This window comes from Phoxinus phoxinus (assembly GCF_949152265.1).
Source record: "Phoxinus phoxinus genome assembly, chromosome: 7".
Classification (NCBI taxonomy): Eukaryota; Metazoa; Chordata; class Actinopteri; order Cypriniformes; family Leuciscidae; genus Phoxinus; species Phoxinus phoxinus.
In genome coordinates, this window is record NC_136882.1 from 21019227 (window position 1) to 21043029 (window position 23803).

The following is a 23803-nucleotide window of genomic DNA, read 5'->3' on the forward strand; positions in this document are numbered from 1 at the left end:
AAAAGGAGGACTGTACAATAAATGGCTCATCCAATAAAGGAATCGATTGTGAATTGTTTAGTTGTCCATCCCCACCAGATGGCGCTACACTCATTTCCTGTGGTGTATGGGTGGTGAGATCGCGCACAGTCCAGAGTTAAATTGGCTCTAAAAATATGTGAAAACCCGAAAAAAAATGCATGTTCACATTTGTGTGCTGGACAATGTGTGGCATTCCAGTGGCAGCAGGGTCACTTCGTGGATATTAACGGCTCGCAAGTTATTGCCAATAGATGTCAGTAAAGTCCACTGTGGCGTTTAAACTCACAGAACCGCGGACAAAAGAAGAATAAGCTGTTGCTATAGTTACTGTTGTTAGCTGGAGCAGATTTGTTGTTGGCTAATTTTGGAGCTAGTGTTTTGATGCTGTGGGCGACAGTTCGGCTGCCTTGTCAAATATACAGAGAAACGGTTTATTTGTGCTGTGACTGGAATCGGTAACTACTAACTAACGTTACATGTATTAATTACTGTCTTTAATGCTCTGAATCTGTGTTTGAACGACCGACAGCTTGTTCAGTATCACAGATCACGTTTAGTCAAGGTTTTTAACTGTTCTTACCAAAGGATAGTAAGTCATGTAACGTTAAGTTACGTTAGCTAGTTATTTTCAGAACACAATTTTTTTTTTTTTTTTACGTAAGGCCGTTTAACAACGCGATTGTTGCTGTTAGGGTTTATTCTTTATTATACGTAATGTTTAGCGTTTATTGGGTATGAAACAAGACTTATTATGTCGCTCAAAATCCAGTGCTGATTTGTACATTTACAACAGATTTACTGCAGTAACGTAAATCAAGTCAAACATTAATCATTCCACACATTTATTTATTTATATAAAATATGTAATGTTATACAATTTTTATATAAGCCAGTTTCTCTTTATGTATTTCTTCTATACATCTGCAATTAGCCTAACTTACTCTGTAACGTTAAGTTAACTGTTAACGTTACTCATCTTCTCTGTTCTCTGTTCATTTTAGTCTATTCTCGTGTTGACTGTTACTAATGTTACTATCCATGTGATGAGCGATTCACTCATATATCTATACTCATGCTGTATCTCTATAAGGTTCTGGTCTGGAGGATGTCTGGAGATCTTGTAGCTGTGTGGGAAGTGGCTTTGTGTGATGGTGTGCACAGAATTGAATTTGAACACGGCACAACCACAGGAAAACGGGTTATTTACATTGATGGAAAGGTAAAAATCTTTTAATACACATAGCTGACAAGCAGGAGGACAATTGTATTAAAATTGTAAAGTTCTTATTGTCAATACGTGTAACATTTCAGTAGTAGTACTTGTAGAATCCACTAATGACAAATTTTGTCTGAAAAAAAACGAAAAAAAGTTGCAGTTAGTGTGTTGCCGTTTTGAAAATCTATGTAGAAAATTGCCAATTAATACTTATAAAACAAAATAAAATATTTTAAAATAATTCATGAATAATAATGAAATAATAATCAAGTAGTTATTAAACCATTTAAAACTGAAGTTCAATTTTTATATTTTTATATTTTTCCTGTGATGATGCTGTCAATTCAGCTTTCCATACCTCCAGCCTTTAGTGTCACATGATCCTTCAGAAATCATTCTAATATGCTGATATGCTAGTGCACACTAAACCGGATTGTTTATACCCGTTGCCGAACAGACCATTCCATGATGACATCATATTAGGAGAAGATCCGCCAACATGTTCTTTCTGTCAAAACTCCACATGTTTTATTAGACTGTGCTGGTTTTGACCCTGTGAAAACCTTTTTTTACTCCGTGACCACTCTTATATATTTTTTTATATTATAAAGTTAAACCAAATAGTTTGAGTATTTAGCAAAGATTGATTGTAAAAACCTGATATACCGATAGTTTTACCATACATTTTCTCGCAATGAAAATAGTCAAATAAGCTTATATAGCGTTAAAAAACAAACAAACTAGTGCACACTAAATAATTGATGAAAATCTCTGGAGAAAAGTGGTTACCAGGGACAATTATATGATCAATAATGCACTTAAGAATCTGTATTCCAGATAGTTGTGTGATTATGGATTTTATTTGTCACTAGATGATGGTGATGATTATACAGACATATGTGATGTGTATTTTATAATAATGATTAGAAAATAAGTGCAGGTGTCTCACCGGTTTGTTCGTGACTTTCACAGGAAGTCATACGGAGAGATTGGATGTTCAAACTGGTTGGAAAGGAGGCTTTTCATGTGGGTGGCACAGACACGAAGGCCACTATTAACATAGACGCAGTGAGTGGCTTTGCATACGAGTACACTCTAGAGATCAACGGACAGAGCCTGAAGAAGTACTTGGAGAATCGCTCCAAAGTTACCAGCACATGGCTCCTCAACCTGGATGGCATCGACTGCAGGGTGGTTCTGGGTAAGAAATACCTGATCATAGGTTCCTCAAAAAAATATGGAGTTTGATTGATCTGTGATGAAGTTTGTCCCTCTTGTTTCCTCCACTCCTGTATTTTACTAGAATGTAGCATTCAAAAGTAAATATTAATTTGAATAGAAATAGGCTGATAACTTGTTAACGATAAACACAGAGTGTAAAGCAATCCTCTATTTTGCCACTAAAGTACAGCTGATCTCTGAAATGCCGAAAGCCTTTCCTCACTTATCCTCTGTGACCGGCCGCACTGCAGCAGTGATTAACTTTAGGTTAAATAAAGGTTTAAAAAAAGATTGCAAATCGCTTTAACTAATTAGTTCTTAACAATTGGTGGCGCTTCTAATAATAAAAACACAAACATTCTCAAACAGTCTTGTTACCCTGATGGGGGCGCTAGTGAGCAGGTGGATGTCTGGCTTTAGTGAACAAACATTAGCACTTTTATCAGCTCATGGCATGCCAATGGAGCATATGGCCTAGTTAGTTAGAAAACACGTGATCTATTAACATTGTTAACTGTGAAAGAGAAACTTCCAAGGACTTTCCAGACCTTTGATTTATATGTTTATATGGCTCTTCCAGGGAGCAGCAACAAATTTTGGGACAGGGCTGTTTGAAAACTAGCCACTAAGTAGTTATCAATAAATTATGCTGAACAACTCAACACAAATATCTGACTAGTTTAATATTGGGGGGAGTCTCCTAAAACCATAGGAGACCACAGGCTGATATTAAGAACTCTTCATTTTTCAGATCATCCCTACTGCATGTTATCAACATATAATATAATGTTATTATGTTATTAAGGTTAATCATTACTTGCGATAATTTGGCTTGTGCTTTTAAACAACAATGATGCACAGGTATTGTATGAAAATATCTGACAAATAATCTAGTTAATAGGACAAGTCAAGTGTCAAAAAGAAAGGCTCAGCACAAGACACAAGAATGTAACAAAATTCATAAAATAAGGCTGAGGTTCTAGATTTTTACAGTAAGTCACATCCTGCGTTCCTATTTGCGCACTATCTGTCCTAAATAGTATTTGAAATGAGAATTGGTGTGTCCCAAATCGTAGTATGTTGAAATGAGTATTCCAAAGATACCCGGATGGTTGACTTTTTCCGGTTCGAATCCGATGTGAAGATTCGATTAGAACTACGAACAAATGTTAAAAAACTACAAACATTGCAGATGTGCGAGTCAGACGGTTAGAGAGGTACATATTTATTTAATGTTATCCACATTATATTTCATCTGCAACAGCATTATGAGCTCTTGTAAATATTCGTTTGGTCATTCACTTTTAAATGCACCATTATGCGAAATTGCAAACACATGAGGAGAGTCTCCGCATAAAAGACCCACAACTGGCAGATCAACGTGCTACTACATTTCTCTCCGAAAGAGTAGGAAATTAAATTAAATGGAATGTGGAGAATTTGAACTGTGACAAGATGATGCACGTAACTAAGTGACAGAGCTGTCCTTTAAAGACGCAATTATGACAAAGTAGTATGTCCCAAAGCTTGCCTATTCTGCTACACACTCAAAAGTACTTTCTCTTCATAAAAACAGTATACTTTTAGGGCATAGTATAAGTAGGCGAATTGGAACCAGGGTGGGAAATTAGCACCCGCCAGGCCGCCACCCGCCGAGTAGTCTGTTTCAGTAGTCTGTACCCATTGACTTCCATAGTATTTTTTTTTCCTACTATGGAAGTCAATGGGTACAGTCTACTGTTTGGTTACCGACATTCTTCAAAATATCTTTCTTTGTGTTCAGCAGAAGAAATACATTAATACAGGTTTGAAACAACTTGAGGGTGAGTAAATGATGACAGAATTTAAATTTTAAAGTGAACTATCCCTTTAATATTAAACGTTTTTTAACATTGCATATTGAACATTGTTTTATTTAGAGCATTATTTATTTTTAAAAGGTATTATACAGGTTAAAAATTAAATGGAAAAATGTATTAAAGGGGGTCGAATATTGTCCCTTAATGGAAAAGGTGTGACTGCAGTCTAAATGGAAGAGATGGGGTACCAGGGGGTACGGCACTCAAAAAAATCGGAGAACCACGGAACTTATGAAAAGGGATATGTAGAATTGCACAAGTGCTACTGCTAAAGAGTGCAATGCAAATAATTTATCATAAGCTTAATTGAATGGCCTAGAGAGAATAATTATGACATTTTCTGTCTAAAGACTAGATATAAAATAGCTACCTAAAGTAACTGCAGTTTACTAAAAGTAATGACTAAAAGTTTGCATTCATAAGCATTTTCGTCTGAAGATGAAGACTAAGACTGAATCAAAAATGGTTGCCAAAATGAACACTGGCCTACACACACCAAGCGCATTACAACACTGTTGCGTATGTATTAAATATGACTGATCATTTAAATAAAATGTTTTATTTAATTCAAGTAGCCTACATGGTAGCCTACATAATTATTTTCCAGGGTTTAAAATTTATACAGATTTGATATTTTCCCCTCATACTTATGTTGGAATGGGTACGAAGTTGGCATTGAATTTCATTTGAAATGGTATTAAAAAGGTCTTAAAAAGCCTTGAATTTAAGCTGGAGGATCCTGGGGGTACCCTGAAATAAATAAAAAACGTATTGAAGCAATTTCTTTCTTGCAATTTGAATTCCGGAAAAAGTGGCTGGTAAAAAATATAAGTGGCTGGTAAAATTGGGCATCCACCAGCCACTGTGGCTGGTGGACAAAAAAGTTAATTTCCCACCCTGATTGGAACGCAGCAACAGTCTCACTAAATAGTCAGTGAGGCTATAGTATGAAGACTGAAAGTATAGTGAAGCAGTAGGCATATTCATATTGCTGTTTTTTATCTTTATCACTCATCCTGCAACCTGCTTAATTCATCACTTATAAACTCTTCCATCCTCAACAGAAAAAGATACCATGGACATATGGTGCAATGGACAGAAAATGGAAACAGCTGTAAGTCCAGCAGTTGCTTTATTTATTTTCACTTATTTTTATTATTTTGGTAACACTTTAACAATTAGGTAACAATGAACAATATTTTTAAAGCATTTAATAATCTAGGTTAATGTTAATTTCTACTGTTTTGTACTTTTCACATTTCAAGTTGTATAAAATAACATGTTATGAACAAACATAAGTTAACAATGAACAATATTGTATTTATAACTTAATATTAATCTAGATTACAAAAGCTGTAAAAATTGTTGTTCTTTGTTAGTTCATGAAACCTTATTGTAAAGTGTTAATATTATTGTATTATTATATTATTTTGGAAATAATAACAACCCCAACCCTAGTCTTAGTTTTAGCAAATACATTAAAGTATTTATTTCTTTTTGGGAGACAATAACTTTATTTATCGTGCACTTTCGACTTTACAACTTTGTAGAACGTTTACATTCACAAACCGCTATATATTACACACTGCATGAAAGGGAATATTCGAAAAACCATAATAGGGGCACTTTAGCACCTCTCAATAAAGGTCTTGCTCTTTAAAGTGGATATGACTACAGTAAACAGCAGCTGATCAGCCTTTAATTCAGTCTCAGCTCAACAACACATATATTGCAGTCTTGGTAAAACAATCCCGTCAGATTGAATCAGTTTACTTGTGCAACTTATTTGTAGTAAAATCAGCATAGTAGTCTAGGATTTATTTTCTCTCACTCTAAAACTACAGTACTGCACAACTATCTAATGCAGGTTCGATTAATTTCCCTGACATCAACAGGGCAAAGAGTATGTAAAAATGTAGATAGTTATGATTTATTCACAGTGACTAATGTTTGGCACTGTCAAAGTAGACAGTCACAGCCCTACTGAGCGTACCGGTTTCACAACATACGTGACTACTGACTACCATAACTTGCATTCAAACATGGATCTTTCCTGCTCCTCAGGGTGAGTTTGTTGAGGACGGCACAGAGACGCACTTCTCTCTGGGCGACCACGACTGCTGCATCAAGGCTGTGAGCAGCGGAAAGAGACGAGATGGCATCATTCACACAATGCTGGTGGACGGCATGGAAATCTCCGAGTCAGAATGATCTGTGTGAATGAATGACTGTGTGAGTGTGTTTGGATTATCCATCCTCATGAGAAGTGTATATATGGAGGTTGAAATGGCATGTATGTTCTGACAACAGATCAGCATGTGCTGGTTCAGTAATGGGCCATTTTAAAGGCATGAGAGACAGATGTGTCTTACAAACATATAGTTTAGCACTATTTCTATAATACCTCACAGCAACGTTAGAGTGAGTGTTTTTACCCTTTAAACGGATAATTTCTTAATTCCTGGAAGTGATGTCAATGTGTTTTTTCTTCTCAAGGTGCAGTTAACTTTGACACAAAAAGATGTGAGGATCGCTGTACCTTTACTGGTTAACGTAGTTTGTTATGATGGCCATGCCATGTATAGACAAGGCTATTGATGTCAAATTGTTTATTCTTTGTGCGGTAGCAGCACAATCATGTTCTTGATAGCATAGAGTGGTCTCCATGTGAATTAAATATAAATGTGTACTTGTTTAGAATATTCTGTCCAGAATCTCACCCACCGACTTCTAAATAGGGCCAGACTTCAGCAATAACTTTCCTCTGGAAATAAACTGTAATGTGACTGTGTTTTTAGAAGGTTTAGCTCAAGGCCTTGCCCTTGTGACAAGCAAGATATTTTCTTCACGTGTCTGGTGAATTCAAAATGTTGTGACGTGTTAGTCCTTTGTTAACAGCTTCCTTCTGAAACAATGATCTTATGTGAAAATATTTTATCATAACATACTATGGAACAATGCTTAGGTGGAACTGAAAAATAATATGAATCTAAATATGAATCAAGCAATGTTTCCCTATGAAATGTAAAACAAAAATACTATTTTATATATTTTTTCTTAGTAGAATAGGAAATTTGATTGATTTTTTTTTTTTAATAAAATATTAGAATGGTGGCATCAGTACTGAATTTAACCTCATTTTGCTGTTAAAATCTTCATTTGACCCTGATGTATTTCATCTTTTTATATGTAGAGCAACTCTTACACTACAAATGTTAAAAAAGGTCTCGTTATGGTATTGTTATATTTCTGTAATAAATATTTTCTTATCTAAATCTAAGGAAAGTTGCATTACAGTATACATGCTCATATTGCTGTACAGAAAAGTCATCACAGGAGAGAATTTTGGTTGAAATTTGGCATTTATTTAAGTCAAAACATTCAATATAACTCAGTTGTGCAGATACATGAATATGAACATACATGAATAGGAAGGCCTTGATTACTGATCAAATAAACAGTCAGAGATAATTTGTTTTGCATTAATTAATACATTTCAGCATATACTTTGAGAAACTGTAAACCCACCAGCTAAATTATTTACCATCACTTGCATTTTTTCTGTTCAACTGATGAACTTATCACAATAAATAATTTTTTCTTCATCTAACACCTGTTAATATTTAAAAATGTATTCATAAACAAAACAAAAAAGACCTTAAGAGGCTATCTGAAAGAAAAAAGGAGCAGTTCTAGTCAAAGTTGGTTACATTAAAGCAGGTTTAGCACATCAAAATAATAATTTTCACCCGCATATATTACAATCAATAATCCAGTAATATGATTTAGACTAACGATTATGAAGACCTTTATTTTTTATTTGTAAAGTTCTGAATTTATTGTGTGGCCAGATTTGCCATAATTATTTTTTATGTGCCTTGTAATTGCATATTGCTGTGAGCAGCTACACAGCGGAGGATGTGTCACATATGATCAGGTATTCAGGAAGAGCTTGTTGACCGTTGAAGATGACCCAAGTCTGTGCCCAGTCAGACACGCTATCATAACGATCCAAAGGGTCTCCCTTCATGGCAGGGGGCAAAATTAAATCTGGAGAACCAATCGAGGTTCTCCCAGTGAGGACCTGAGCCTGAATGATGTAGATGTACTGCTCATGTTCATGTTCCTGTTCCTTCCACAGCCTCCGGGCTCCGTCCACTGTACTGCTGAAGTATATACCACTGCCATACCTTTGCTCTAGAAATGAAGGAAAACATCTTTAATCAAGATATTGTAACCTGATACCAAACATATCATCTGTACCTTAAAAACACATAGTAAATTCACTTTTACAAGAAATGCATTCAGAGAATAACAAAAACCTAATTATTATTCTGAATGACTTCACATTTGTGTTACCTGCAGGAGGGGCGAACTCTTTCTGAAAGCCTACTCTGCAGATGAGATCACAGAACTGAGCCGACACACGCTGGTAGAGGCGCTTCGGTTTGTCTTTCACTCTCTGCTCATTCCTGTCGAACAGCTGCTTCAGCGCGATGTTCTCTAGCTTCTCCACCTGTAACAACCAGAGCAACCACATGCCATTAGATCCTATTATTGCCACAACACTGTGCTTAACTTTCTCATTGCTTCCTATAGTTGAACAGAGATTAAGAAAAAACGCAAATAGAAATGACATGGACTAAACATTGCTAATTAGTCAAATAAACAATGCAATAGCTGATCTATAGAAACATGATGATAGCCTAAGGTTATTTGTAGCAATGCATTTGAGATGGCAGCTTACTAACCTTTACAATACTTAGCCCACAAGCATTGAAAATTTTCCTTCCATCTTTTTCAAAGTAATCATCCCTGTTCACATGTGTTCTTGCATAGAATGAGTTGTTAAGAGACTTGAAATGACCAAACATGCCTGTGTTGTAAATGACAAAAGACTGGATCATCAAATGTTATGAGACAAACTCAACACCAACACTATGCTGCTGAGAAAACTAACTACAATATATTTACAGTTTAAGCATTAGAACATACATGTCCTTTCCACAGCGCTCGTTCTCCCAGTGTTGCCAACCACAGTCCTGTGCATCAAGCTGACTTTGTGGTTACTGAACACACGGTTTTCAATCCCTGCCAGATAAGTTTTCTCCAAAACTGCACTGATTTCAGGTGTTTGTATCCAAGGTTCATCTTTACAGCTCCAGCGAACCACAGAATACAGAATGTCTCGTTCTTCAGCTTGGGCGAAGTCCTCCTGGGCCTTACAAAGCATGAACTCCACCTCAATTGCCACACAGCTGACATCTGAAGGACTTCCAGTGATGGTTATGCCACCATTACCACTCCTGAAGAACTCTTCAATCTGAACATCAAACATTGTTTGGAGAGAGAGCAGGTATTCATGGTCTTTTTGTCCAAGATATATAACATGGTTATTATTTATTGTTCGCTTTTTTGATGGCTTTAGCATATTAATGGTCCACTCTTTTGCTTCTCTCTGAGCTTCTCGGCAGGAACTTTGGAACTCAACAGTGGCTGTTTTATTTGCAGTGGTTTCTTTGGATGCAGAAGCAAAGCCTGAAAGCATTAGAGAGTAATATAAGAACATTTATCGCAGTGGTTTTCATGAGTATGTGGGCAAAAGTGACACTGTGAAATCATAAACATGAAAGTAAATAAAAACAGTAATATATTTTGCTCACTTGTCACATCAATGCGTGCTTCAAGGGAAGTTAGAGCCTGTCCTGTCCTCCTTTTCATCTCGTTATCAAAAGCCTAAACATTTTAGAAGAAACAAATGTGAAAAAGTTTATTTTCTGCTGAATTGCATTTGTGCTTGATTAGTTTTTCAACAACCGTGCTGAATATAATGTTTATGTATTCACTTTTTCCATATTAGTACACAAATGCTGATTGAAGAATTCTGTCATGAGGTGGGGACATGAACATGAAAAAAACCTGCTACCTTAAAGGTAGGGTAGGTAGGATTTATATAAAAACTTTTTACCAAATTTGATTAAACTTTCTATATATATCAATGCATAATTAAAATGTAAGTACTCTGATAAAAAGAGTATAAAAATCGAGTGACTCTAGACCGTTTAATCTTCATTAAACACAGCTCATTATTTCCATTCGGGACGAATCACAGGATTGGCTTGCGCGACTGTCACTCTCCGTCGCCATGACTACCGCCGTTATTACTGGCTCTGCCCACGTGCGCGCAGTCGCGCACCCGTTTTTAGGTGGGAGTGAATGGAATTAATGAGCTGTGTTTAATGAAGATTAAACGGTCTAGAGTCACTCGATTTGTATACTCTTTTTATCAGAGTACTTACATTTTAATTATGCATTGGTATATAAAGACAGTTTAAACAAATTTGAATAAAAGTTTTTTTTAGACAATTCTGACCTACCCTACCTTTAATGCTCAATCACTGAAAAGCATACCCAATTAGCATACGTCACCTTCAACATTTCATTGTCCTTTGGAAACACAACAAAGTATACATCCAGTTTATTGATGTTGTGTTTGCCAAATTCTGCCACAGCCTCTGTCATGATTCCAGCAACATCTCGCTTCTGAAAGCGAAGATTACCAGTACCAATTGCTGGGAAGGAGATGGACTTGAATCCCCAAGCAGCTCTCCTCAGACATTCTGAGACACCATTGTAAAGAGACTACATACAACAACAAAAGACAGAGGGTACAGATATTGACAGGCATAAAGATATGAATTACAGATATACATATGTTTTTTTTTAAAATGCTATTTACCGTCTTGGACGCATCTGTCAATGCAGTATGATATACTGATTTACATTTTAGATTATATCCCTGTGTCATATAGAGAACACCACCTAAGAAACGTGTGGAGGTTTTCATTTTGGAAATCTCGTCTTGAATCTTTCCGCCAGCTTTCTGTGAAATAGCTTTTGAAATTTCTCCTTGGTTCAATTTACGGTCTGTCGAAATTGTATTGACAATTACATCAACCTGGAGATTGAAGCAAAGTAAAATATCATATTTCTGTCACTTAATGGCACATTATTCCACAACTTTAATTTGTGACAACAAAATCTCACTAAGCAATGTTGAGTGCTTGACATTACTAGTCTTACCTCTTCCTCCTCAATAAAGCCCTTTTTAAGATGCAGCATTACATTGCCAAACTGCAAACTGTTGCTTGAAGAGGATGGCATGCTATGGCCTTGCACAGCCCCACTGAATGAGCCAGAGATGCTGGACGGATCTAAAATCGCTCTAGTGGCTCTCTCCATTTCTTGGACTGAAGGTTCGTCATTATTGACCAGATGGATTTCTACGTTCTGTCCATAAAACCCTGTATATTCATGGAACTGCTTTATAGCCTTTACAATAATGTCTGCACAGAGATCTCTTGGAAAATTAAAAAGGCCAGAACTCAGAGCAGGAATTGCAACAGAGGGAATGTTTTGATTTACAACTATTTGTAGGATACTACTAATAGCCGTATGTAAAAAGAGTGTAGCTTGTTCAAGTTCCTTCTTGGATGGATTTGGAGACACTTGGGGACCTACAGCATGTATGATCCATTCACATGGGAGATTTCCAGCAGGAGTGAGCACTGCCTGACCAGTTTTCACATTTCCTATTTGCTTTATAATATCATCACTGCATTTCTGAATCATTGGTCCCCCAGCATAACTCAGGGCTTGTGCAAGACCTCCTGCATGCTTTAGCTTCTCATTGGCTGCATTGACCACAGCAGCCACTTTATGACGGGTAAGATCGTTTTTCCAGACTGATATTTCCACTCCGCTGGAGAGCTTTGTGGAGTACCTCTTATCAGCACGTAAGGCATGACCTGTGCTACCAAAGGAGCCAGCCTCTTCCATATTATGGAGAATAGCCATGCAATTAAATTTTGCCTGAACAGCATGGCAAAATCTACTTTGACACTTTCTCAGAATGGCAGCCTGCTCTGGAACCAGTGGAATCTGTTGTATGTCACTCATGGCTTGTAGCTTCCTCAGGACACAGACCACTATGGCTTTGGGGGGAAATGAAGTATCGACAATTATACAAAAATATCTGACAACAGAATCATTAGTCAAAATATTGTATCCTATTGGAATTTGTACAAGATTTATATTAGAATGTCTTTCATAATTTGGAACCAAACCTAAAGGATACTACTAATAGGATCAAATAAGTCTCCCTTAGGAATCAAATAAAATGCTACTGTGGGTGATATGCCCAAAACATATAATTTTACAATTGTTTTCAAGCAGGATCTAGATTTACTAGTTAGTGAAGCGGGCAAAGGGTTCTGCCACCACCTCCGCCCACAAAAACGTCAACATGTTTACTAATTGAAAAGGGGTCTAATATTGGGGGGCCATTTCTGACACAGTAATGTTTTGTCTTCTGGTTTGTATTTCCATAGCATGATGAAGGTAAGATCTTACGGATTTATGAATGAACCGCTCGCTTTAAAAACTTCCAGGTCTACTGATATTTGTTTTCACTTCAAACATTATGTTCATGATAACTTTCGTTTACTCTAACGTTACAATAAGTAGCCTAAATCCACTTTACCAGCTAATGATGCTATTCTTTGACAGCAAAGCCATAGAAATAGGTAGCCTAGACCTGCCTACCGCAAAAACAAAGGAAGTTTAGATAAATAAAAAAAACTGATTAACTGAAAAGATGTTCAACACCTAGTTGCCATTCACTTTCATTGTACGGAGAAGGCAAATAATGATGACTTAGGCTTTTATAGTCTCTAACATTCTGTTTCACTGAGGAAAGAATTTAAGACAGGAATGAGGGCGAGCACTGATGACTTCATTTTTAGAGTAAACTATCCCTTTAAACTGCACAACAACAACAAAACTGGGCAATTCCGCAACACAAGAACCGGACAAAATTCGATTTACAAACACTAAAAATGAAGGGAGTAAAACTAGTTTAAGTTATGGGTTAGAAATCAACAATTTAAAGTATAAATGCCGTGTTTTACGCAACGAAGTATAATTATCCGTGATGTCGAAACGCGTCGCCATGAAACTGCAACAAATCCTGATCGCTAGATCAGGAAGTAGGCTAAAGTTCCATGTAGGCCTAACTGATAAGTGTTGGCTTTTATTTTTGAAATAACAAACAAATCTCATCGTAGTTTTGACTAACTTCTATCAAAACAATTAACTATCAATGACTGTCAAAAATCACACAAAAAAGTTCGTGGAATTGAAATCGAAAGCAAAAGAGTTGGGACCTCAATGCAATGCGAACAGAGGTCGATTTACTCAATAAACTACAAGCTGTTTACTCACCTTTTTATTTTATTTACTGCAATACTTTCCTAGTTGTTTTCCAAAACGGCGATGGTTTCACGTTTCGAAAAGAGACCACTAAATGGGTTTCTGCTTGAAGCTGAAACTTTTTTTTTTTATTAGGGAAAAAACTCCGCCTCGTGCATGACTGCAAGTGCAAGGAAATCAAAAGTGAAAGTTAAGCCTACACTGGGTTCGACTAACACCTCAGTCACAGACTTACAGGACAGACGGATGGCTGGAGAGTTCCCTTACGCTCTCTGTGTGGAGGGCCAGTGGGACCCCAACACTCCCAAACTAAAAAATAAACTTATCATCTATTTCCAGAGTAAGAAATCCGACGGAGGCGACTGTGAGGTGGAATCCGGCGTTGACGGGCAGACAGCAACTGTTCGATTCAAAACAGAGGAAGGTAAAGTTAGCATCTAAACTCCTTAATAATTCGGACTCCTTGTCACATCGTATAAATCGTAAAGTGATGCGTTAATATTAGAAGTTTCATAAGTATTGCTTAGGCCTATGTCGAAAGATGTTGTGGAGTTACCGTGGGAGGAAACCAAGAAACGAAACTGATCTAAAAAAGAAAATAGCGTAGGCCTACTGCAAATGAAAATAAATAGCCTATGTTTGTTCACTCATGTATGTTCTCATGTTTTTCTCAGTGAGACAGAGAGTTCTGAACAAACAAACGCATGAGCTCAAGATTGGTCAAAAAACTGTGAAAATCATTGCGAGTCTTCCGTCTTCAGACGCTTCAGTTCCTCATGTGAGTATTCAATATCACAACCGAGTAACGTGAACCTCTAATACTTTGACATGAAGTAAAAACTAAACTTTGTTTTCTAGGAATCAACCTCTTCGGTCAGCTCAATCACGGGTAAGTCCCGTTAATACTTCAGAATAAACGCTGTTCTGCTGCCCTCTGCTGGTCATGCCAGCATTAACACTTTCTTCCACAATGTGTCCCATGCAGCTAACAAAAATATATTCTAAGAACGTTTGGTTAAAGTTTCCATTAAGTTATGAAAACGTTATTTCTGAGTGTTGTCCAGTTTTGTTTTGTTTTTTTATTTCTTGGTTGTTAAACAGAAAACATTAAAGGAACATTCTATTTTAGAATTTTGCAAACATTATGGGAACTTTACTTTTGATTATTCTCTTAACGTTCTGAAACAAGTAGTAAGTAATAACATTTAAACATATTTCAGAAAAAATTCTTTTAACAACGTAAATGTTTTTGTGCTACCATTTTCTGACCGTTAATGGAAAACCGTTTAGGCATAAACGTTTGTTCATAATTTGGATAGCCTGGCTAACGCCAGACCCAATTCTCATTGAGACTTGGGTCTGGGAACCACATGTGCATTTTCTCGTATTTGAGGCGTGGTTTACGAATGCCCGGCGCCGTTTATTGGGTGCTAAGAATGTCTATCAAATGCGCCTGTACGTAGCTCATAGCCAATCGTTTCCATTATACCAGATGACGTATGTAGAGCGACATAAATTAGACAAGGAAGAAGACGATGGGTAATATATTTTTGTGTAAACAATGACGTTCAGCGACTATTGCCGTTTGTGCAAGATAAACATGAGGGTCGAAGGTATATATGGATATAAACAAACTGCTTAGTTGTGTCTGTTTCACAAGGATCCCGACAGAGACTAAATCGTCTGTGAATTTACATTTGGGCTAGGAGCCATGTGCCACTGTTGACAAGCAAGCCGTGGTGCTGAGGCTAATTATTCGAGATGCAGTTTGACCAATGTTTGCGTTACGTACATGACCGACCGACCATTGGTGGCGTGCGAAAAGGCGGGACCTAAAGCAATGCTAAAACGCACATCAACCCGATCACTTGTTTAGCGTTCATGTACATTTTGAAAAAAAGGGGAATACTTTCAGGATTTCAATGGTTTCATTTCAAACTAAATAAATCAGTATTTTGGCAACACTATATTAAGCGCTGCTTTTGTTGCATTCCACTCACCACCATAGTAGACACTGTGTGAAACTTTTCAGATGAATGATGTTTTTATATTCAGGTGAACCACACAGTGATGAAGAAGAAGAAGAGAATGTTGAGCCACCTGAGAAAAAAGAAGAAGCTACTACCCATAGATCAGCTGTAATTGAAAACATCCAAAACAGCGGTCAAGAGTTTCTGACAATGCTGGTGGAAAATGTGCTGAAAGGATCTTCTGCCGAGTCAAATGACTTCAGCATTGAAATGATACCAGAGAGCAATTGTGCTGTGGTAACCTTTTCTTATAGCAAAGGTAAGTCTTGGGTTGTGTTCCGAGTAGAGTATACTCTTCAGATGTACATGCAAAATAGGAGCTGGAAAGTGTTGATCACCTTGCCTTTAACCCACATTTCCTGTTACTTATGTTTTGTTCCATATAGATGCAAAAAACTTCATTATATCCTGCCCAAGCAATGGAATTATTAAGAGGAAAAACATAAAAGTCCGATTACTTGAGATGACATCAACGGTGAAAGCTGAAGGCTTACCTCCGAACACAAACTTAGACTACCTCATGCTCTATTTTGAAAAATTTGGAGAAGTAGAGGATGATGGGGTTACAATGGAAACGGATGTGTCAGCAATAATCACTTTTAAAAATCCTGAAGGTACATGAAGTGGTTACGATAAAACATTTTTTATTTAATTGAATTTTGACATATGCATAAACTATACAATGTGTGCTTTTTCAGATGTGCTAACAGTCATCAACCATCAACATCAGATTAAAAAGCAGCCTTTCAGAGTACTGCCATACTACAAAACTCTACAAACAGCTCTATATGGTAAAGACAGACCCACTCTGAGACTTCCAGAGGAATTTGCTGAGAAGATTGATAAGACTATATGGCACCACTTTAAGGAAAACCAAAAATCTCTGGATTTAGTCACCCAAGCTATGTCCAGTCATTTTTGTGAGATGGATTTTCAATCCTTAGCAGTGAAGATCAGTCCTTCATCATCCTTACTTAACCGAGGCGGGCAGACAAGAAAACTCATTCAAACATGGACAGAAAATGCCCTCTCTGGGTTCTCAGCAGCAATGTCTAACTTTAAATCCATTGAGCTCAACATTCAGAAGGATGCATGGACAGAGATACAGCCTGAAATTCAAAATGCAGTGGGAGAGGCAGTCACACTGGTTCCCTACACAGATGAAGGGACAGTAGCTGTAGCCGGACTGAAAGAAGATGTGGACGGGATTGAGGGAATTCTGAGAGAAATTGTTCAGAGAGTCACCCAAAGAATCCAAAGGGAGAAGGGTAGTGAGACTGATGAAATAAATATGACTCCATCCATTTACAAGCTTCTTCTCTGTGATGGTTTGGAGCAGCAAACTCGAGACAAATTTCCAGAAATGGACATAACATACCATGCACACAGCCAAAAGTTAACTCTTTACGGTCTAAAAGATGAGATGCTGGAAACAAAGAACAAGATACTGGAGGCTGTTCTTAATTTAATTCGTAAACCAATTGAGCTCCACCAATCTGTTTTAGATTTTCTACACAAGAATGATCTTGAGGAAATGTCCAAAGGTTTGTTTTTTAACAACGGAATCAATGTAGCATTAGAATCAAATGGAACGAGAGTTTTGCTTGTTGGAAAAACAGACAATGACTTGGATGTTGGTGAAAAGAAACTGCAGACAGATCTTGGTCATTTGAGTTTCAACGTAGAAGATCTCAGTGTTCTAACAAGATCAGATTGGCAAGACCTTGTCTCTCACATAAAAAACAATGTTAAAAATGTTACAGTACAGACATTCATCAACCAGGTGGTGGTTTCTGGTTTCGTAGAGTCTATCAAGGATGTTGAACAAGAGTTAAATGATTTTGTTCAGAAAAACTCACACATCGAGAAAACTCTGAAGGCTCACAAGACCGTTGTCACGTTCATCAAGGATCACAAAAAGCAGGATTGGCTTGAAGAGGTGAAAGGTAAAGTGAATGTGGACTTCAAAGATGAAACCATCATGATCAGTGGCCCAAAGCTTTATGTCTCTGAGTGTGTGCCTGTATTTGAGGACTTGCTGACGTCTGCGCATCACTGCACCATGAAAATAGTTAAACCAGGGGCAAAGAAGTTCTTCAAGGAGAAAGAGTCAGTGTGTGTGACAGTTGCCAAGACAAATATGAATTGTTTGATCCAATTAATAGATGAGTATGACCACCCACATGACACTGTTCAATCACAGCTAATAAAGCCTGCTTATCAATATAAATCACATGAAGGAATTGAAATAACAGTAAACAACGCTGACATGTGTTCATTTCAAGCGGATGCTGTGGTTGGTGCATGCAAAGAGACCCTCCTACTGGATGGAGGTTTAGCAAAAGCACTCTCAAATGCTGCTGGTCCTAAACTTCAGAATGCCTGTGACAAGCTTGTCAAAAGACGGAAGTTGACAACAGGTGATGCAGTTCTCCTCGATGCAGGAGGACGGCTGCGATGCAAGCATGTCATCTTAGCAATAGGACCACAATATAATGCTTCAAATCCTCAGGAGTCCGAAAAGCTTCTGAAGAAAGCTGTGAAGAAGAGCCTGAATTTGGCAGATCAAGAAAGCTTCCAGTCATTGGCAATCCCAGCCATTAGCTCTGGTGTATTTGGTTTTCCTCTGGACCTTTGTGCATGTACCATTGTGAAAGCTATAAAAGAGTTCTGTGATTTTGTTGAAGGGGACATTGCACTGAGGAAGATTCACCTAGTTGACAATAATGATAAAACGGTTCAAGCTTTAGAAGCTGCTGTGAAGAAAATGTATGGGGTCAGTTCACCTACCCAAATCATAACAGCTGGAAGCAGTTCAAGCAGCCAGCAGCAAAACCAAGCAAGCTCTTCTCCAAGCCAACAACAGATAACTGCGCTCTTTCAAGGGGCATCACAAAGTTTTCAGACAAAAGAAGGCTTAACTATCACACTTATGAAAGGAAACATTGAAGATACAACAGTGAGTTCAATATTTACAGATTATGCATAATACTATTTGGTGTATTGCTTTTTTCTAAAGTTCATTTTTGTATTTGAAATATCAAAATGTCTAGAGATTTAGTTTTTTTTTCTAAAATAAGTTTTTTTTTTTTTAAATAATAAGTTTTTGGGTCCTGTTCTTAAGTGAATGCTGGAGCATGAGCAAACTAATCATTTGTAAATAACTGCTCTTTTTTTTGTTCAGATGGATGTTGTTGTGAACACTCTCAACAGTGACCTGAATCTTGGTGTGGGAGCTATTTCAATTGCCCTTCTCAAAGCAGCTGGTCCTCAGCTTCAGGTTCTGCTCAATCAGCAAGTCACAGGCTCGGCAAATGTCGGAGCAGTCTTTGAAACAGCTGGTGCAAACCTGAAGAACAAACTGGTGTTCCATGCAGTTGTACCACACTGGAATCAGGGACAAGGGAACGAGCAGAAGGTAATACTCATTGGTTGATTTAGAGATTAATATTTAAAATCTGATGCTTTTGATGACTTTTATTCTCTTTGAGCAGATGCTGGAGGATATCGTGGATAAGTGTTTGGGTCAGGCAGAGCAACGTCAGCAGAGCTCCATTGTTTTCTCTGCCATTGGCACAGGAAACCTGGGATTTCCAAAGCCACTGGTGGTCTGCACAATGCTGGACTCTGCCTTCAAGTTTAGCAGTAAAAGTTCAAAGCACGTGAAGGAAGTGGTATTTGCTCTTCACCCCAAAGATACCCAAACCATTCAGGTATCTAATATATGATCTCATATCTCAGATTTTTGACACTTAGTACAATAATAATGTCATTTTAACCCCAGTAATACTATATGTCGTTCACAACAGGCATTCACAGATGAGTTCAGCAAAAGGTTTATGGGCCAATCTGCCTCAGCAAGTAACCCCACACAGCCACAGAGCACAGGTGCCCAAAACTTCATTTTTCATATACAAATTACCTATAACTTATAATGAATTGGTCTCAATGTCATTTTTAATGGATGTATGAAGTCAGTTCCCCTTGATATGTTATCTTTCCGTTATTATTTAGTTCTGTTTTATTTTACAATGAAATCTCAGGCCCCTTCTCAAAGGTCACAACAAAATCTGGGATTCATGAGATTACAGTGGGAGGAATAACTCTTCAGGTCCTGAATGGTGATATTACTACAGAGAAAACTGATGTCATTGTGAACTCCAGCAATAAAGAGTTCACACTGAAATCAGGTAATGTCACTAATTCTACTAATGAGTTAGTAGAATGCTGATAATGTATTTATGCCTTACTAATGACTTGTCAAGCACTTCAAGCCTTTAATTGCTTGTTGCTTAATTTTATAAGATAGGAGTGAATGAGCTGAGATTTACATCACAAACTTTTATCTCAAACTTTCAAGGTGTCTCAAAGGCTATTATGGAGAAGGCTGGTCCAAACGTAGAAGCTGAGTGCCAGCAGCTTGGTGAGAAGCATGTTTTAATTCCTAAACTAAAATGTTTTTATAAGATTTAAATAATAAATAAATTACATATTAAATTATATTTTTTAATAATCTTTTCACATGTCCTGAAGTTTTACACAGTTTAGCACACAGAACAGAGCAGGTGGTGCTTTATAATTCTGGTACATGTGTTTTTCCAGCGGCCAAGACTAACAGTGGACTGATAATGACTGAAGCGGGGAATTTACAATGTAAAAAGATAATCCACATTTCAGCACAAAGCAATGCTGTTATGATCCAAAAACATGTTAAAAAGGCCCTGGAAATGTGTGCCAAGGAAAAGTTAACCTCCATTTCATTCCCAGCTATTGGCACAGGTGAGAACAAGAAAAAGAACAAATGAGAGGGAAAGTGATATTGTTATTTATCTATGTCACACAATGACTGTCCTTAAATATAAAGAGAGCATATGAATACAATTTCTATAAGTAATATACCTGTATTCGATTTATATATATTTTTTGTTAATTAATTTTTCCACTTCACTTGTTTGTTTTGTTTTTAAATATATTTGTATTTATTATTTGTACAATACATTTTATTTATTTTCTCAAATTCTGGTTTAGCATTATATATAAATAAGTGGTGAACTGGTGATCATTTTTAAAAAAAATCTTGCATTAACTTTGGCAGCCCAAATTCTTACAATATTTTTTATGTTCATAACGTTCACTAAAAACATTAACATGGTTCATAGTCACATTGCTTTCTTTTTCTCAGGACAAGCGGGGTTGTCTCCAGGTCAAGTAGCAGACTCCATGATGGATGGTGTGTTGGACATGATAGGAAAAACTCCCCAGTCCACTCTCAAGCTGATCAGATTGGTTGTGTTCCAGGCCCCCATGCTCCCTGAATTCCTCAAAAGCATGCAGAATCGAGAAACTGGACCTGCCAAACAAGAGAAAGAGAGTACATGGTCAAAAATCAAAAGTATGAATCTCATCACTTTCACTTCAACCTAATTTCATAGAACATGTAATTTTCTGATTAACCTTTAAAACATTACAATTTTAATTCCTAAATCTGTGTAGTTTAGAAATGCATTTTAATAAGGTCATGAACAACAAAGATATCAAACGCGACCTGACCGATTTCTGCATTCCAACTTTGTGTATGTTGCAGCATATGCTAAATCTCTCTTCAGTGGATCTTGGGAGAAAGAAATGAAACAACATGGTGGCAAAGACTTTGTCATTGAAGGTGTGCAAGTAGATCCAGTGTTTTTTTCTATCTGTGGACCATCGCAAGCAGAAGTGGACAAAACAAAGTGTTTCTTAGAGGATATGATCACTCAGGAACAAGTTTTCCAGTCTATCACAGACACAACCATACTTACCTTTTCAGACAAAGACCAACAGCGAATCCAGGACCTGCAAAGCACTATGAATGTGACTATAAGGTTAGACTACAAAGCCCATAAGGGTTCAGAAGGGACCTCAGGACAGGCCACACTCACAGTACAAGGTCTCAGCCGAGATGTTCTAAAAGCCACTCAGGAAATTCAAGAAATTCTCAAAACAGCCAAAGAGGATGAGATGCTCAAAAGAGAAATGGATTACACAAGTGAACTTGTGGATTGGCAGTATGAACAAGGTGGGCAATATAAAAGTTTTGATCAACGTACAAATTTGGAGTTGGAAAAGGCCCTCAGCAGCCAATCTCCAAACATCAGAATTTCCTTCCAAGGCCAAGCGTACCAGGTCAAACTGCCTGAGGGTCCTGCGGTGAGCACCACTGGAGGAAATAAAATGAACATCCAACGTATTGACAGACTGAAAGGTATTTGCTGTGTAGTATCATTTATCAATACGAAAAAGAAAATAATACATGTATAAAAACTAAATTAAAGTGAATAAATGTGTAAATTATTATCTTATTGTAAATAAAAGATGTGAATTGGATATGATTTGTCTAATGGCATTAGAACTAATTTTAAATAAGTAGTTATTTTTCTCCAGCTACTGAAAGTATCCCACAGCATTGGGATGCATTGGCACCTAATGAGTTGTACCAAAAGTTTAATTTGCAACCGACCAGCACAGAATACACCGACGTATTGGGGCGCTTTCAGGCCACTTGTCCAAACAACAAAGTCTTGAAGGTGCATTTCATTTTATAGTATTGTTTTTTAGTGTTTTATGAACAGTTAATTTAATTTCATAGGATTCCAACCCCAGTTAAGATATAATTCTTAGAATGGGTGTGTAGGTTGATCTCATTTTTAAATTAGAAAGGCAGTGCAATACATTGTAAATGACAAGGAAATAAACACATGAAAACTTCACAAACATCTCAATTTTATACTCTTATTCATTATGGGATTCTTATCTGTTTTTTACACCTGTTTTTTTATTTTATATAGATTGAGCGAATCCAGAATCCTGGCATGTGGAAGAACTACCAGAATAACAAAAGTGTTATGGAAAAAAAGAATGGTCATCAAAACAATGAGAATAGACTCTTTCATGGAACCAGTGAGCAGACTATCAATCACATCAATAAGAGTGGATTTAATCGCAGTTATGCAGGAAAAAATGGTAAATAATTTACTACAGTCACTATAATATTTGCATTCCATCATTCTAATTGAAGTGGTGTATATATGTATTTTTCATCTCTTAATTTTTCCTGTTACAGCTGCAGCATATGGAAACGGCACTTACTTTGCACGTAATGCAAGCTACTCTTCTAGCAACACATACTCAGTGCCTAATGCTCAGGGACAGAAGCACATGTACCTCTGCAGAGTCCTTTCGGGAGACTACACTAAAGGAGTAGGTGGGATGATCGTGCCACCTGCAAAAAATGTCAACTGTGACCTGTTCGACACAGTTGTGGACAACCCTGCTGCTCCGACCATTTTTGTGGTATTTCGTGATGATAATGCTTATCCTGAATATTTAATCACTTTCACTTAGTCATTTGAAGATCAATCATTCTAAATAGTGAGACTGAGGGCTTGATCACATCAGATGCAATCAGGGAGAATATTTTTTAAATGAAACCATAGGTCCCATAATGTTCCTTACTGAATCATTCAAATTTGAAAGGGCTTTAATGACGGAAAATATATGTGCCTTATAATTAATTATTTTTCTGTTGTTTCTGCTGTAAAATGTTTAACTGTAAAGTTTACAAAATAGGTTTTCTTTTTTTTTTTTTTATGGTAATATTTTCACTAAATATGCACAAACAAATATGCTGGCACATTTAAACAAACTGCACTGCAAATAAAGAACTTCAAAACTTTAAATTGTTTTATTGTAATTTCTTACACCCTTGTACAACTTATACTTTTGACATTCAAAAAAGTGTATAAGCACAATCCACGTATACTGTATTTGCTATTCCACATCTTAGTTACAAATATAGCAATAAAACAATACAATTATATTCCTTATTACTGCAGAAAGACAAATTGTTGGAAAAATAGATCTTAGGAATCTTGAATTCCATTGTAACAGCCAAAAATAATACTTCATGCTTTAAGATGCTTTTAAATCATATTTGTCTCTATTCAGGAATTCAAGAAGTTTTGCTACCATTTCATGAGTTCATACTAATATTTATATATATAAAAAATGTTAATGAACAAGTATTGTTAACAGCAATAAAGACAATTATAAACCTGTTTTAAAGACTTGGACAGAAAGATGGAAAAAGACTGAAAGCCATGTCAAGAATCACTATCTCATAAAAAAGACTGCAAATGCATGAAACTAAA

The 23803-nt window shown here is 36.8% G+C and overlaps 3 protein-coding genes across 4 annotated transcripts; 2 read left to right on the forward strand and 1 right to left on the reverse strand.

Moving 5' to 3' along the window:
* The first annotated feature begins 48 nt into the window (after positions 1 to 48).
* On the forward strand, positions 49 to 7404 carry faima (Fas apoptotic inhibitory molecule a). Its single transcript, XM_079618600.1, has 5 exons — positions 49 to 476; positions 1112 to 1240; positions 2210 to 2438; positions 5382 to 5431; positions 6382 to 7404. The coding sequence occupies exons 2-5, from the start codon at positions 1127 to 1129 to the stop codon at positions 6526 to 6528; spliced, it is 540 nt and encodes a 179-aa protein (XP_079474726.1). The 5' UTR covers positions 49 to 476; positions 1112 to 1126; the 3' UTR covers positions 6529 to 7404.
* A 13-nt stretch (positions 7405 to 7417) lies between these two features.
* parp9 (poly(ADP-ribose) polymerase family member 9) lies at positions 7418 to 13745 on the reverse strand. Of its 2 annotated transcripts, XM_079618598.1 has the most exons (9): positions 13600 to 13745; positions 11401 to 12311; positions 11057 to 11275; positions 10747 to 10959; positions 9981 to 10053; positions 9313 to 9855; positions 9069 to 9193; positions 8677 to 8833; positions 7418 to 8514 (listed from the first exon to the last, which is right to left on the reverse strand). In XM_079618598.1, exons 2-9 carry the CDS (start codon positions 12274 to 12276, stop codon positions 8222 to 8224), a joined length of 2499 nt encoding a protein of 832 aa, XP_079474724.1. In that variant the 5' UTR covers positions 12277 to 12311; positions 13600 to 13745; the 3' UTR covers positions 7418 to 8221. The 2 variants fall into 2 exon arrangements, with proteins under 2 accessions (XP_079474724.1, XP_079474725.1); XM_079618599.1 differs by lacking the exon at positions 13600 to 13745 and having other exon boundaries at positions 11401 to 12429.
* On the forward strand, positions 13744 to 23325 carry parp14rs1 (poly(ADP-ribose) polymerase family member 14-related sequence 1; the record flags this gene model as incomplete). The annotated part of the gene is made up of 17 exons (XM_079618596.1): positions 13744 to 14011; positions 14262 to 14365; positions 14446 to 14476; positions 15643 to 15876; positions 16004 to 16231; positions 16316 to 18576; positions 18802 to 19035; positions 19112 to 19330; positions 19427 to 19505; positions 19661 to 19807; positions 19978 to 20040; positions 20220 to 20396; positions 20800 to 21009; positions 21202 to 21858; positions 22038 to 22180; positions 22442 to 22616; positions 22717 to 23325. The coding sequence occupies 17 exons, from the start codon at positions 13744 to 13746 to the stop codon at positions 22995 to 22997; spliced, it is 5511 nt and encodes a 1836-aa protein (XP_079474722.1). The 3' UTR covers positions 22998 to 23325.
* Between the last annotated feature and the right edge of the window lie 478 nt (positions 23326 to 23803).